Below are 14,082 nucleotides of genomic sequence, written 5' to 3'. Positions count from 1 at the left end.
CGGTAATGGGTCGCTCGGCGCGACGGGCCCCAAAGCGGCGTCGCGTGCCGCGCTCTTGATGAGCTGCTCGGGCCGCCGACCAGCTCGCCTCAATGCCCCGACAGAGTCCCGCAGCCGGCGCCGACGCTAATGCTCGCTACTGTGAAACATTTAAATTAGCCGAGTTCGCGGCAACTGGCCGACTTCTCGCATCCTCGGCCTTTGATGAGTTAGACTTGAAACGGCGCTATTTCTCATCATTACCGACACGTCGGCGTAGCACAAGAAACTTGGGACGAGAAACGACTGCGGACAAACGGCCGTGGTGAGCGGACGTGGGTGGGCTCAGAGCTAAATTCTGCTTCTATTCGGTAACAACGAACGCAATACCTACTACCCATAGTGATATATGCACTGTGCAGTATATCGTACAATAAAATTACGTGTCTAGCTGATTGTAAGACTACCAATTTCACGCTAACCATGATTCACCAATAATTAGAAATAGGTCGAATATGAATTAAACCTTTAGAGTTTCAAGGTCAGGAAGACAAACAAATAAACGTCCATAAGCTAGCGGCAGCAACGAGAAGATTTCGTATGCCTCAAAGAAGATACGTGTAGTGCAACTTCACTCTATACGGCCAGTTGCAACCTTGTCAAATTCTGGCAAATAGCGAATAGGTAGTGTCGGAATTTCGCAAAAATAGCGTTGCAAAGTTCACAAAAAAAATCCACGCTGGCAGAGCAGTGGGGCCAGCGAGTGCCCGTCAGGTACGAAAAACAGCTTCATTTTAGCTTCAGTGCCTACAGATATAACGCAGACCTAAGAGGAAATAAGAAAATCTGCTGGTTGAAAAATGCTCACGGCAGGGCCAAGACGCGCCGCTGTCAATAGCACAAACAGCTGCTACTCTCGCAGTTCGTCGAAGCACTGGCTAAAATTGGTTTGCTAGCGTCCTCTGAAAGGCGGGATGCGAACTGCAGGTCTCGCCATGCACGACAGAGGGCATCGACGTCTGTTCGTTTGAAATGATTCCCCTCATCTACTAGCATATTCTTCCAGACCTCCTGCGCCAAAACACTCGAAGGTTGTGATAACCGAGCAAGGACGCCCAACTCCCGGGTCATTGTCCCTGGTCCCCGACTAGCGACCTCTCCAGCCGACGAGACCGTCGGTTCAAATCAAACCACCCCGTACTGTTGCGGCACTCATGGCACCGTGATACCGTTCGACCTGAGCCGTAAAGAGACGGATGATACCGCCAGCTACCAAGAGACTTCACTGTAGAGAGGACGTTAACAGCCAGACCCACCTTCCGGGAAGTCTGTGATGAACTCGATCCGGTTGCGCCGTCGAGACGTATCAAACAGGTGCGTGTAGCGGGCAGCCGCAGGGAACGGCGTCTTACTGATCTGCATCAGTTTATACAGGCTCGGCTGGCGACAGAGGGGAGCGGGCGTGTGTCACAGAGCCGAATATAGACAGGCGGGGACGATTAACAGAACAAACAATGGCACAATTATACCTCCGGAGCGAGTTAACGTAAACACAGCCGCAGACCAGGGTCAGCGCTCGCTTCCAGATTAGACGCAGGGTTTGCCTGTTTGGTGTGCTGTTCTCCGTATTTCGTGCGCTGAACGGATTCATATAGCCAGTCGCTAAGACAAAACGTGACAAAAAGAACCGCACGTTAAATGTGGCCCAGAAAAGAACACAGAGGCGCAAAAAAGAGCGTCGGAGAATACAGGCTGCCGATTGTCACCAGACTGACCTTGAAGCCCCGCAGGTCTTCCTGCATGGTGTCGAAGTCGACGTCGTGCACCACCATCAGGTAGCCGTTGTTGGTGCAGATCACCAGCTTGCTGAAGTCGGGTGTCAGACTGGTGCGCATCAGGCCGTTGGTGTGCAGTACCCGTGTGTTTTGCGTCCGCTGCTCCGAGCCTCTGCCGCATGCCGAGAGGGAGAGTCAGGGCAGAAAGGGAGAGTCAGGGTAGAAAGGGAGAGTCAGGGCAGAAAGGGAGATTCAGGGTAGAAAGGGAGAGTCAGAGAGGTGAGAAGAGGAAAGAGCCGAACAGAGAACAGGCCACGAATAAGTTTGGAGAATGGAAACTTAATACAACTGACGTTCATGTCCGTAGCAGCTGGGACAAGGAACAGGGTTTTGGGGAAAATACAGCAGGTCTGCATCGTGGTAGCAAGCAAATAACTCTAACATGGAATCTGATTAAGCAAGAAATGAGCGAACTCCAGGTGATATTGAATGCGAGATAACGCTTACAAGCCAGGTGGACTTAAGTGCAAGTGTCAACTAAACCATCGACATAGGTAACGTAATCTGCCGACCGATCACGCACCCGACGTTGTTCAGATTCCAGGTGTAGATGCTGCCGTCGAAGCCGGACGTGACCAGCAGGCTCTTGTGCGGCAGGTACTCGATGTTCTTCACCCAGTTGCTGTGCGCCTCCAGACAGTGCACCTTCTGGCGCAGATTGCGCACGTCCCAGATGGCCACCGTCTTATCGTCCGAGCACGAGGCGAACATGCGACAGTCCAGGAACCTGCGCAACAATCGGAAGGCTATTGAAAAAGCGAGACGACAAACAAGTTCCACAGAAATGATGACGATGATTTGGGGTTTTGAGCTTTCAGACTGCCTGAGATCCTCAGCGCCCACAGTTATAAAGTTAACACAATCTGTAAAAAGCTGGATCGCAAAAGGACGAAGTCGGTCGATTACTCACTTGACGCAGTTGACGTATCCCTGATGCGCTTCCTCCACGGTGTGCACGTTCCGGCGCGTGAGCGTGTCGAACAGAAGCACACAGCGCCGCTCGCAGGCCGCCACCAGCACCTTCCTGCACGCGCCGCAAGCGGGTGGGGAGAACACTGGGTGTTAGTAGGGATTAGGGAAAAGACCACGTTAGCGGTGAGTAACGCTGACCACCGGACCGGTAGTTTAGCGACTTTCGAGTGTAACATGTATGGTCCACGACGCAACAACAGCACGTTCTTTACAGAGGCCACCTGTATAAATAAAGGTACCGTAAGGTGGGGCTATTTGAGACAGTGGGGCTATTTGAGACAGTATTTAAAATCGTTATAAAATAAAAACCGTTTGAAATTTATGCTTAATTTTTGCTCAGGCGAATTTACTGCTCGATTCCACACCTTCCTGAGCAAAAATATCACATAAAAATCAAACGCTCTTCATTTTATAGCGATTTTAAATACCGTCTCAAATAGCCCCACTGTCTCAAATAGCCCCACTTTACGGTAGGACGATTACGTCCGGGACATTTGTTCATATATAATGACAAAAAATCTCCGCAAAGTAAAGAAAAAAAGTAAAACGAACCCATCCTTGGAGAATTCCAAGTTAAAGACGGCTCCACCAGATCCCTTGAAATCTTCATATGTCGCCACAGGTGCCACACTGAGAAGGAAAACTTCGCTGAAGACATAAAACCAGTATAACGCCTTTTGGGGCGACTAACGGAGCGAGCGAGAGGGTAGGCCTTGCACGTGCGAAATTGCGAGGGGGTACCTCCAACTGACTTGTGCACGGCACCCTACTAACCGGTCTCTAGCGATGTACCAAATTTGGGCACAATCGGCCCAGCCGTTCTCGAGATCTGGAAGCGGCACTCTGCACGTGCGCACGTGCAAAATGGGTCCCAACTGACTTGTGCACGGCACCCTACTAACCGGTCCCTAACTGTGTACCAAATTTGAGCGCCATCGGCCGAGCCGTTCTCGAGATCTGGAAACGACCCCTGCACGTGCGCACGTGCAGCAGCACCCCAACTCTGGCACATGGATATGCAGTGCCTAGTGGGTGCCTACCTACATGCCAACTTTCAGCGCAATCGGCCAAGTAGTTACCGAGATATTGCAACAATTACAAAACTGACACCTCTTCGTTTTGCACGTGGCACGTGCTTAAGGGGTCACCCACATGCATCGGGAATAGTCCAATACTTGGTAGAAGGAATGAAGCTACCCTACAAAATTTACCGCATGTAAATCGGTCAAGTGGTTGCTGAGATATAAGCCTCGCAAAAGCGTGACCACGGCCGGCCGGCCGGCCGGCCGGCCGGCCGGCCGCTCATACTCAGAAATTTCCGTTAATCTAAGGAAAGACTACGCTCGCTTCGCTCGCTCCGTAACCAGCTCACCCTACCTAAAAGACGACCATGAGCTGTACCAGTGTGTCAGGCCACGGGTGTCACAAGTCACAACCGAAAAGCTTGGATGTCTGTTTCCAATCGCGAGTCCCTCAAGGTCAAGTTCTGTACTAAGAGTTCGTCCAGTGAAGGTTGGCAAACACTGGGGTATACACTTACAATAAAAAATTAAGTCTTTACCGTATATAGGCAGACACGTTTGCTAGGCCCTAGTGTGATTATTACTAAGCAAGAGCGATGCAGCTAGCCGTGTCCGGAGTTCACGAAAAAAGCAGACATAAATGAATCGCATGATCAGGTTAAGAAAGCATTACCTATATTGCTATGCGAGTGAAACGCATGTAAGCAAAGTCCAATGCAAATATGTTTCCTTATGACATGTGTCTATGTGGATGCATTCCAACATTGGTGACCTGGCGCAAGCGCAGCCATCCCAGTCAGCGTCTGTGTAATTCAATCCGCGTGGGTAGCTAGCGCAGCCGGTCTCACCGCGAGTAGAGCCGGGACGAGATGGCGTCCTGGTCGCCGAGCGTGGGCCTCCAGCCGTACTGCCGGTCGTACGGGTAGAGCGTCACCCGGCCGGTGGCGCGCGGAAACTTGGGCATCCTCCCTCACACGGCCCTCCGCCGGCCTATGGCCAAAGACAGATGTGTTAGGCTCAGAGATGTTGGTGCGCTGTCGTTCGGGGATGATGATTTGTTGTTTGTTTATTGAGAAACGATACAGATGGGAAATGGGACATAGGCAATTGTGGTCAAATGTTCGAATTATTCAGAAATGTCAAATATACCTTCAAAGGGAACATGTATCAAAATGCACAATACATAGTTGTTGAGAAACACAAAGCATCATTTAACACTTGCATCATGTATATTGTATATTGAAGGCAGTCATATATTGTGGCTGTGGGCAAACTTTGAACTCATTGGTGACTGGTAACACCAACTGAACATGAGTGGCAGAACAGAAGCCCCGGAAGGAGTTAGCTTGGTCTTCCATAAAATATGGTGTATGGTGGTTATGCAATATCCACTGTACAACATTATCCTATTGCAACAAAACCATGCCTTGCCCATCCTAAACTGATTTTACCCAAGTCCCAGCCTATCCAAACTTTCTACTACTAAATGCAACTGACATAACCTAACCTGATCTTATGCTTACCTAACCCTACAGGCTAAACTACCTAGTACCTTACAGTGACACCTAGCACCTGCCTCTGGCAGAAGGCTAGGCTTAGAACAGATCAGCTTGGCTTTCAAGCTTGGCTAGAACAGATCAGCTTTGGTCACGTCAGCCTCAGGTGACCACAGCTTGAATTATTCATGGTAGTGGCTGCACTTTTACCCATCATCTGTAGATAAGATATTCAAAAACAAGCAAAATTTCACCTTGGAAAATTATTTGACCTTAGCTTCAGCAATACAGCTGGTAGCAAAAACTTGACCTGGAAAACTTTGCAAAGCAAACCTACTTATTGCTATCACCTAAAACTAAATGTTCCATTATACATTTTGATCTTCTCTGTCTGAATTAGACATTTACAGTCATCTGCAAGCATGGGAACAGAATCTTGTGTATTTTTGTCCATCTTAATTTCATTAAAACTGAATTTTTGGATCATTTTGCTAATATTAGAATCACCAAAAAAAAAAAAAAAAAAAACAAACAAACAATCAGCACATTCCTTGTCAGCAACATTTGGATAGCATGATCATTCAATATAATGAGAGGGATTCTGAATCCCCAGGTATAGATCAAGCAGGATGCCAGACAGGCCCCAACAGCGAAATACTTATGCCAACTATGAACTCGCGTCTACCAGCATGGCATACGCTAGTCATGACCACCAGTGTTTCATAATCTTTGAGCACAGAGCAGGCATCAAAAATCGCAAAAAGTTTGCATACAAATAGTAAATGATATTAAATTTCTTTAACTGCTCATTTAACCTTCGCCCCAGTGGGGGGGGGGCATATGTTACCACCCTGTCGCGTTTTATGCGTGTGAATAAAAAAACCGCGGCGCGTAGCGCCGCGCCGCTTCGGGTAGCTTTTGGTACATCAATTTTGGACAATGTGTGAAATTTTTGACCACAGGTCATGTCAGGTCAGGTTACCAGGTCAAGTTAATCGACCAAGCCTAAAAAAGTTTGCAATCATGTCCAGCCTGCAGTGTTTGTCAGAAAGGTTTTAAACTTGGTGGATTGCATGGTGTTATGGGCGCCTACAATTCGTATATCTCGGATTTTTTATATCCGTGACCTAAGGTCAGGTCAGTGGCGTGACCTTTCCATTACAAGTCAATGGAGAAAATGAAAATGCCTCTAGATCCGTGTGTACGCATAGGAACAGTCCAAATATTTCAGAACATTAGCGTCGCCACGGGGGGGCAAGCGGGGCAGCTTGCCCCCCCCCCCAACCTCGGACCGGGCACCCCCTGAGATCGATACAGATCCGATGAGATTTTGGAGTCGGGAAAAAATGAGGGTACCTTTCTGAGAATGCCTGTGAGGTCAGACTCGGTTGGAGCAAGCAGTTCAAACCAGAGTCCGACTCGCAGTCGCCAAAATCTTCAAGACTCCGAGTCCAGACTCGGAAATGTCAATGCTGTGATTCATTCCATGTTCCTAGTTCGTTCTTTATTACATTGTACAGCTGATTTTCATAAGTTTTGGAGTGCTGACACAATTTTCGTTCAAAGCGTGAAACGAAATCTTCGGGGCCTTTCTCAACTCTCGTCAAATGTCTGCGACAGGCTTAAGTACCGTACAAGTGTCGCAGGGCTCATGAGCTTGCTTTAAACAAAGGCTCCTAAGGAGCTCCACTGAGCCCTAAAGAAGCTTTCAGAGGGCCCAAACCGGCCTCTGAAAGTCCCACTGGTATCCATGTTCTCTGAGGGCCCATACAGGGATCTTTGAGCCTTCGAACATTTCTCAGAACCTTAACCCTATTCCTGGCGGGCTCCGCCGGGACAAGAAACTGGCGGGGGGGGGGGCGATTCGGCCCCCCCTGAGATCTCGAGAACGAAGCAAGATAGCGACAAACGGTAAACGGCATCGGATACGCACGGTCAAGATCTACAATTTTTACAAAGGTCATTTTCAGGTCAGGTCAAAGATGACGTCACAGGGGTCGAAAAAGTCAAAATGGCGGCGCTAGATATGGAGAGAGTTTTTCTCGAATAACTTTCGAATTAGTCAAGATAGGAACAAACCAAGGGCATCATCGTGATCCTCTCGTCAATCCGCATCGAATGATATATATGTTGACCTCGCAAGGTCAAGGTCAAAGGTTGACCTCAGGTCACGTGACCTCGAGGTCATCATGTATATCATTCGATGCGTCTTGACGAGCTGAACACAATGAGACCATCCACGCGTCTGTATCTTGTTCCTGTACGGAGTTATTGGCCAAAAACCTTTGGTGACCTTTGATGACGTCACATGACCTCACAGCTGCCCAACAGCAAAACAGACCTCAAGGTAGTGACGGTTGATCGTTTATGAAGTCATGTATGGTATATGGGGCCATTCCGACCCGTTTTAGTGGTAAAAACAGGGAGTTGATTTTTCCCCCATTGACTTATAATGGGGAGGTCGCGAAACTGACCTGACCTTAGGTCACCGATATCAAAATTCCGAGATATACAAATTGCACATACTGGTACCCTAACTAAAGCCTGAAGAGAAGAAATTGATCGGTCAAAAACTCTAGCTCTGGCGTGATTGCAAACTTTTCTGAGGTAGGGTCACCAAACCGCCTCTGGTGACCTGACCTGAGGTCAGATCAACTCAAAATTTTCAGACATGTTGCGTAGAAGCCTTTTATGAAAAGTCAGAAAATTTGAGCTTCCTAGCTCAACGCGTTTGGGAGAAATAACCAAAAAACCTCAGGGGGGGCTCCTGAGGCCCCCCGCCAGGAATAGGGTTAACCCGGCACCGCCTGGGCTATTTCCGTACCCACATCAGCCTGGGGGGGGGGGGGTCGGATCCGACCCCCCCCCCCTGTTATCTCGAGAACCAATGGTCGTATCGAGCCCCGCGAGGCGGCGTTCGAAAGGTCTCTACGAGACCTTCCCAAAGCACTCTTAAGATTTTAAGATTGAGGTCAACTTTCGGGTCAAGGTCAGGTCAAAGGTCAAATTCAGGGGTTTTGCATGATTAGGCTTACGGACAGCGGAATCGATAGCTGCTGCTCGAAACTCACCACAAATGACCTCAAAGACCTAGTGAAGGTACCATGTGCGTATAGGGGTCATACTAAGTACGGGTCAAGGTCAGGTCAGGTCACGAAAGGTCACGGTTTTCACTTTCTGCTACATGGGCGTGCGACACATGTTTTATGGCTTATTTTTCACGCCAAATCCGATGGTAATGGTTATATGTGACCCCAAGTCACTGTGCTGGTGATAAGTGTGCATTGAAAGCATAAAAAATCGTTTATACTAAACGAGGGCTGAGAAAAAAGGTCAATTTTTCAACTTTTTATTTTTGACATAAAAATGCACTTTTCTAGACGAGCTTTGTCCCAGGAATCTAGTGGTGCCATTTGTTTTCACATGCGATGTTCAGAAGTGCCTCTAATTCGCTAAAATGCTTATGACGTCACCATGCCCTATGCATGTTGGAGCTATTTTTTACAATTTGGGGGTCAAAAATCAAGATAGAAAGTTGAAATTTGGGACATCTAATGTTCTAATAGAGCTCTATAACATATATTCCGGTTTTTTGGAAATTCTCAAAATTTTGGATTTTATTAGCTGTTTTCCAAAAAATATAGTTTTTTGAATTTTTAGGGGTGAAAAACGCATTTTATTGAAAATCCGAGATAGCCATTTTAAAGAACTCGTTGAGCTGCGTCTTTTCATGTCCTTAATTTGCAATTTGCTCAAAACCTCGATTTTTGGCGATTTTTTAAACATTTACCATTTTTTGACTGAAAACGCCATGTAGTTACATCACTAAAATCGATATATCTCAAAAAAGTTTGAAAATTTTTTCTTAAAAATTGCACAGGAGACGTCAAATTGATGGGGGAGAAGGTATGCGAAGTTTCAAGTTGATAGCGCAAGCGGTTCATGAGTTATTCAAGAAAAACGGAGAGGGGGGGGGTCGGATCCGACCCCCCCTCAGGCGGTCGCGGGTTAACTGGCCTCTGTTAGTTCAGCCAAACTTTTGAGGCGACATACTTTGCTAACCCCAAGCCGGCATCTGAGGGGTCACAGCTCACGTGTCCCTCTGAGGTCCGCAACACATGTTTATTATGTCCCTACGTAGGGTTCTTAGGGATTCGACACAGACCCCGAGGGTTCACACTGTTATCCGAGGGCTCCAGGGCCAGGCTCACCCGGGGCCTAGTCTCTTAGCGCCCGCCGCCCACACTGGCTTCGGAGGGCCCCACCTTGGGCTCGGAAAGCCCTAAAGCACCACGTACACGTAAATATTTGAGGTGACCCACGCCGATCTCCGGGATCCTAAGCATGCTTCTAAGAGTCGGCACTGGCCCTGAGTGGCCTGAAATGGCCTGGAAGTCCCAAACCTATCTCTAAGGGATCCCTTGCCGCTATGCCGTGCGTAACTTTTGGTTCCGTTTAATAGCTTTTGTTCGCGTTTGCAGCGCTTCCCTTCACACGAAAAACGAGAAACTTTTGTTCACACTCGAGTAGACAAAACACTTCCTCTCACTGGAGCAAAGATGAATTACTTCCGATTCACACTTCCGACATTCACTCTCCGCCGAATGCCCAACTTAGCTACGATCAGCGGCTGGGATAAGTCCTATGCATTTCACGTAAAACCTCTGCATGCATGCGTGAATGGAGGTTTTAGCAGGGTGATCCGATTAAATTGATCGTTTTTCACCTTTTTCTGGGTAATGATCATGAGCGTCGAGCCTATGCACAGGGGCCCTCTGCAGTGTGTCGGCAATCGCAGCCACTATATACTATAATTCTACCAGTCGTTTTTGTCATGAAATTTCAAAATTTTGAATTTTTCTGTAAAAAAATTACATGTCATAGCTAGAAGGAAACCTTTGTCACCATCGGATTCCTCGCACCATTGCGCGTCGAATGATATGTAAAACGAGTGAGTAAAGACTGGGGAAAGGCAAGTTTTAACACAAAAGTTGATTTTGCCCCCCCCCCCCCCCCAACCGAAAATCTCTGGCGACGCTTATGTTTCAGAATCACAATGATTTGGACCATCCGTGATGACCTTGGTGTCATTTTTGCTGATAGCCTCTAGAAAGGTCATCCGAGGTCATTTGAGGCTACAAACATATTTTTGCCAACAACTCGCGATTGGAAAGAGATAGGACGCTGGGGATGGTCTCATTGTGTTTGTCTTGTTGAGACGCATCGACTGATATGCAACATGACCTTTTCCGGTCAGGTCATGACCTTGACCTGAGGTCAAATTTTCAAGTTGACCTTTCAAGGTCAAATTATAGTTCATTCGACGCGTCTCGGCGAGAGGAACACGATTCTGGCAACAGAAATGTCGTGGCTTTTTGTAGTCGAAAGTTACTGTCGAAAAACACTTAGTAAAAACAGCTATTTTTGGAGTTTTTGCCCTCTGGAGGCTAAACCGTTGACCTGAAGTCAATTTTGATGATGACCTTATCAAAAGAAGAGTTCAAAAGCTATCGATTGTTGTTCCATGCGTTTTTCTAGCTACCATAGTTCCTGAGATAACGGCATGTTTTCTGAAAAATATAATGACAATTGGCAAATTTTGACCTTTGATGACCTCTGGTGACCCCAATATTGCTCTAAGATGAAAAATGACTGAAATACTTTCAAACGTACGCATTGAGAGCTGGGGCATTCCACGATAGATCGTACCACTTTTTTCCAATTTGACACCCTCATCTCTCGGAATTTGACGAGAATTGGTCTTAGGGGTAATCAGGGGCTCTGAATCCACCTGTAACAATTTCAGGCTTATCAGATAAGTATTTTTTTAGTTATGGTGTATAACATTTTTTGGATCTTGCTTTGCAGCGCTAAGTTTGGCGGGCTGTAACTCTAAGACGGATTATTCAAATGCCAAATGTTATACAACATTGAACTTGCCATGAAACAGAGATTAATATGTATTTTTGAAATGTCGAAAAATACGCTATTTTTGATATATGACATATTAAGTTTTCTTTCATTTGTGTTTTTTGGACTTTGGGACCAAATTTTTTTGAATTTTTATTTCTTTAAAAAAAATATTTGGCTCATTGTTAACAAATATGCAAAAAATTAGGAAGGTGTTCTTTCTATAAATGTATTTATTTTACGTCACGATAACGGTTTCGAATAGTGATTCCGGGAGAGGAGCTTACAAATGGCGTGGTAAAGCTGCCTAGTGACATCACGGGTTACTGAAATTTCAATTGAAGTCTGAGTCATCTGAAAAAAGTGAAAAGAAGGTTCATCCAACCCTCTTTCCTATAAGCGCGAGGGTGAAAAAGGCTGTTTGGTTCTGACATTGTTTTGGACGCCAACAACCATAGCTGTCCGAGATGAAAGCTACAGGATGCATACATGGTGTCCTCCAGAGGTCTCACAACTTGTATATCTGGGAATTTTTAAGGTTACGTGAGGTCAGGTCGGTCACGTGACATCACTGTTATAAGTCAATGGGGAAATATAAAAACTGTTATCTTGGCGCCGAGAATGATCTAAAACTATCCCACGTACATGGTATCGTGATTTCATGCACTTCTTGCAAAGTCCAATGCTTTTCTTTTGCATTGGTAACCTTGCGTGACGTCATTTATGACGTCGCTAGGGTCGTACGAGTTTTTCGTCAATTACTCCCGATCAAATGGAGCTAGAGAGTCAGGAAAGCCACCAATGGACTCGGGAAGACCTTCCGAATCGAATGATATGCCATATGATACCCTTTGCCCAGCTTCGTGACCTGAGGGGCTCTGACTTGACCTTGATCCGAGGTCAACTACTTAAGTTGACCTCACCCTAGCAAAAAGTATACCATTCGATGCACCTGAGCTAGGCGAACACAATGATGCCAAAATCGCGGCTCTGCGGCCATTTTTTTGCGAAGTTATTTACTAAAAACCGAACCCGTAACTTCAGTAACTTGACCTGACCTCAGACGCTACCGGTTAAATTGAGACCTTAAAATCGGGTACCAATCGCTGTGACTTGTTGCGGCACACACGCTCGTTTTTTCCGCGAGGCTCTAGCTCTATTAGAAGCGAAACGGCGTGCTGGGGTCGTATCAACCCCACCGAAACCCATTTTGTTTGCGGGAAAATGAGGATTTTATAGAAAGAACACCTTTCTAATTTTTTGCATGTCGATTTGCAATGACATGAAGTTTATTTTGAAAAAAATAAAAATTTGAAAAATTTTGGTCCCAAAGGTCATTAGAGGCAAATGAAAAAAGATTTAGGTTTTTGCTCAACAATGAAAATTTTTCTTTGGAATTTTTAAATGGTAATATTAATTTTTGATTCATCGCAAGCTTAGTGTTGTTTACTGTTTGTTGGTAGCTTAACCCATTCTTGAGTTATAGGCCATCAAACTCACCGTTATAAACTGAAGTTAAAAGAATGTAATGCAATATAACTCAAAAAGTTTTGATCTGAGAAGCCTGATATTTTTCCAGGCGTCTTTGGGGCCTATGATTACCCCTAGGACGGATTTTCATTAAAATCTGAGAGATGAGGGTGACGGGCCTGGTACGATCTATCGTGGAATGCCCCAGCTATCGACTGCTTTTTACCGCGTCTTTCTAGCCCTCTTAGTTTTTTAGTTAGAGGTGGGTGGTAACATATGCCCCCCCCCCACTAGGGCGAAGTTGGCAGAGACCGCAATTGGGGCGCGGGTTAAGTTAAAAGCAATTTATGCCAAAACTAGGATCAATATGATGAACAGCAAAACCAAAAGTTAAAATAGGCAACAGCACCATAAAGCTTAAGCTACACTAGCAGTGGTCGTCCAGGAAATTATGTGCGTGATCTGCAGATCCGTGATTGCGAGACTCCCTTGACATCGCTTTCTGCGAGTTTCCAGAATTTCCGTGAGTTATTATAAGCTGACGTAATAATAACAACTAATAAATGGTTTCGCAACAAACGCTTTAATTTGCTACCTTCAATACTATTTTATTGATAAATATTTTATTTTGTTAATAAAACATCAAAAACACAAAAAAAAATAAAGAAACAATTATTAATTACGTCACTTGGATTCATACGGTGCGCCACCAAGTGCGCAGTGCGCCAACAACTGTCTCATATCACTCAAACTCGCAGATTCTGCAAAAAAGTTCGTAGCTTTGAACTTTACATTGGTACGGAACATCCTGACCGTCCTGACTATCCGGCATTTCCTGTACTGAACGTCCGGGATTTCCTTGACTGAATCTGCGTGACCCCAGTGTAGCTGACCCTGTGTATTTCCTATCAGCTGAACTTGACCTGCGTACCGATTTTCTGCAAAACCCGCAAACACGCAGATCACGGACGTAGGATCCCGCATAGTGTAGCTAGACCTTAACCCTTGTGGGCTGCGAATGCGATAGGTAATCCAATCTCACCTTACAACATTGCCCTGTCACTTATATGCTATTAGAATAACAACTACAAATCCTCATCTCGAAAGGCAAGACACGCCATGCTGCATTTCAATATGTTTAAAGGCCTTCTTTTTCTTCGACCCAACTTTGGAAAATGGTTGGTTGGTTGGTTTGGGTTAAGCACCACATCCAGTGGACCAAGGTGCTAACCGGAACTCTCACGCTGTTCCAAGCGGTCAGGTAGCGGCAATGCCACGTGCATCGCCCGGGAAACTTTGGAAAATGAAAAGTCAGAAATACACAGCCCAACTTTGAAATGCAACTGCAGCGCCGCCGCGCGTCAAAATGGGAGCGCGTCGTTAATGTAACAGAGCGCC

General features: G+C 46.2%; 1 protein-coding gene across 2 annotated transcripts in view; it reads right to left on the bottom strand.

Annotated features, from left to right (window-relative positions):
* The window catches only part of LOC122392776 (DDB1- and CUL4-associated factor 10-like), a 16,078-nt gene extending 1,996 nt beyond the window's left edge, over window positions 1-14,082 (bottom strand). Inside the window, exons 1-7 of one of the 2 annotated variants that reach the window (XM_043388041.1) lie at window positions 13,727-14,082; window positions 4,657-4,798; window positions 3,339-3,416; window positions 2,725-2,838; window positions 2,338-2,541; window positions 1,755-1,926; window positions 1,296-1,419 (exon numbers count right to left, since the gene is read on the bottom strand). In XM_043388041.1, the coding sequence (XP_043243976.1) occupies window positions 1,296-1,419; window positions 1,755-1,926; window positions 2,338-2,541; window positions 2,725-2,838; window positions 3,339-3,416; window positions 4,657-4,772 (808 nt within the window). In that variant the 5' untranslated portion in view covers window positions 4,773-4,798; window positions 13,727-14,082. The remainder of the gene's footprint in view (window positions 1-1,295; window positions 1,420-1,754; window positions 1,927-2,337; window positions 2,542-2,724; window positions 2,839-3,338; window positions 3,417-4,656; window positions 4,799-13,726) is intronic. The other variant, XM_043388040.1, reaches the window with a different exon arrangement.

Source organism: Amphibalanus amphitrite, unplaced genomic scaffold (assembly GCF_019059575.1).
Source record: "Amphibalanus amphitrite isolate SeventyFive unplaced genomic scaffold, NRLGWU_Aamphi_draft 000500F_arrow, whole genome shotgun sequence".
Lineage (NCBI taxonomy): Eukaryota > Metazoa > Arthropoda > Thecostraca > Balanomorpha > Balanidae > Amphibalanus > Amphibalanus amphitrite.
This window is presented reverse-complemented; position numbering and strand designations above follow the sequence as displayed.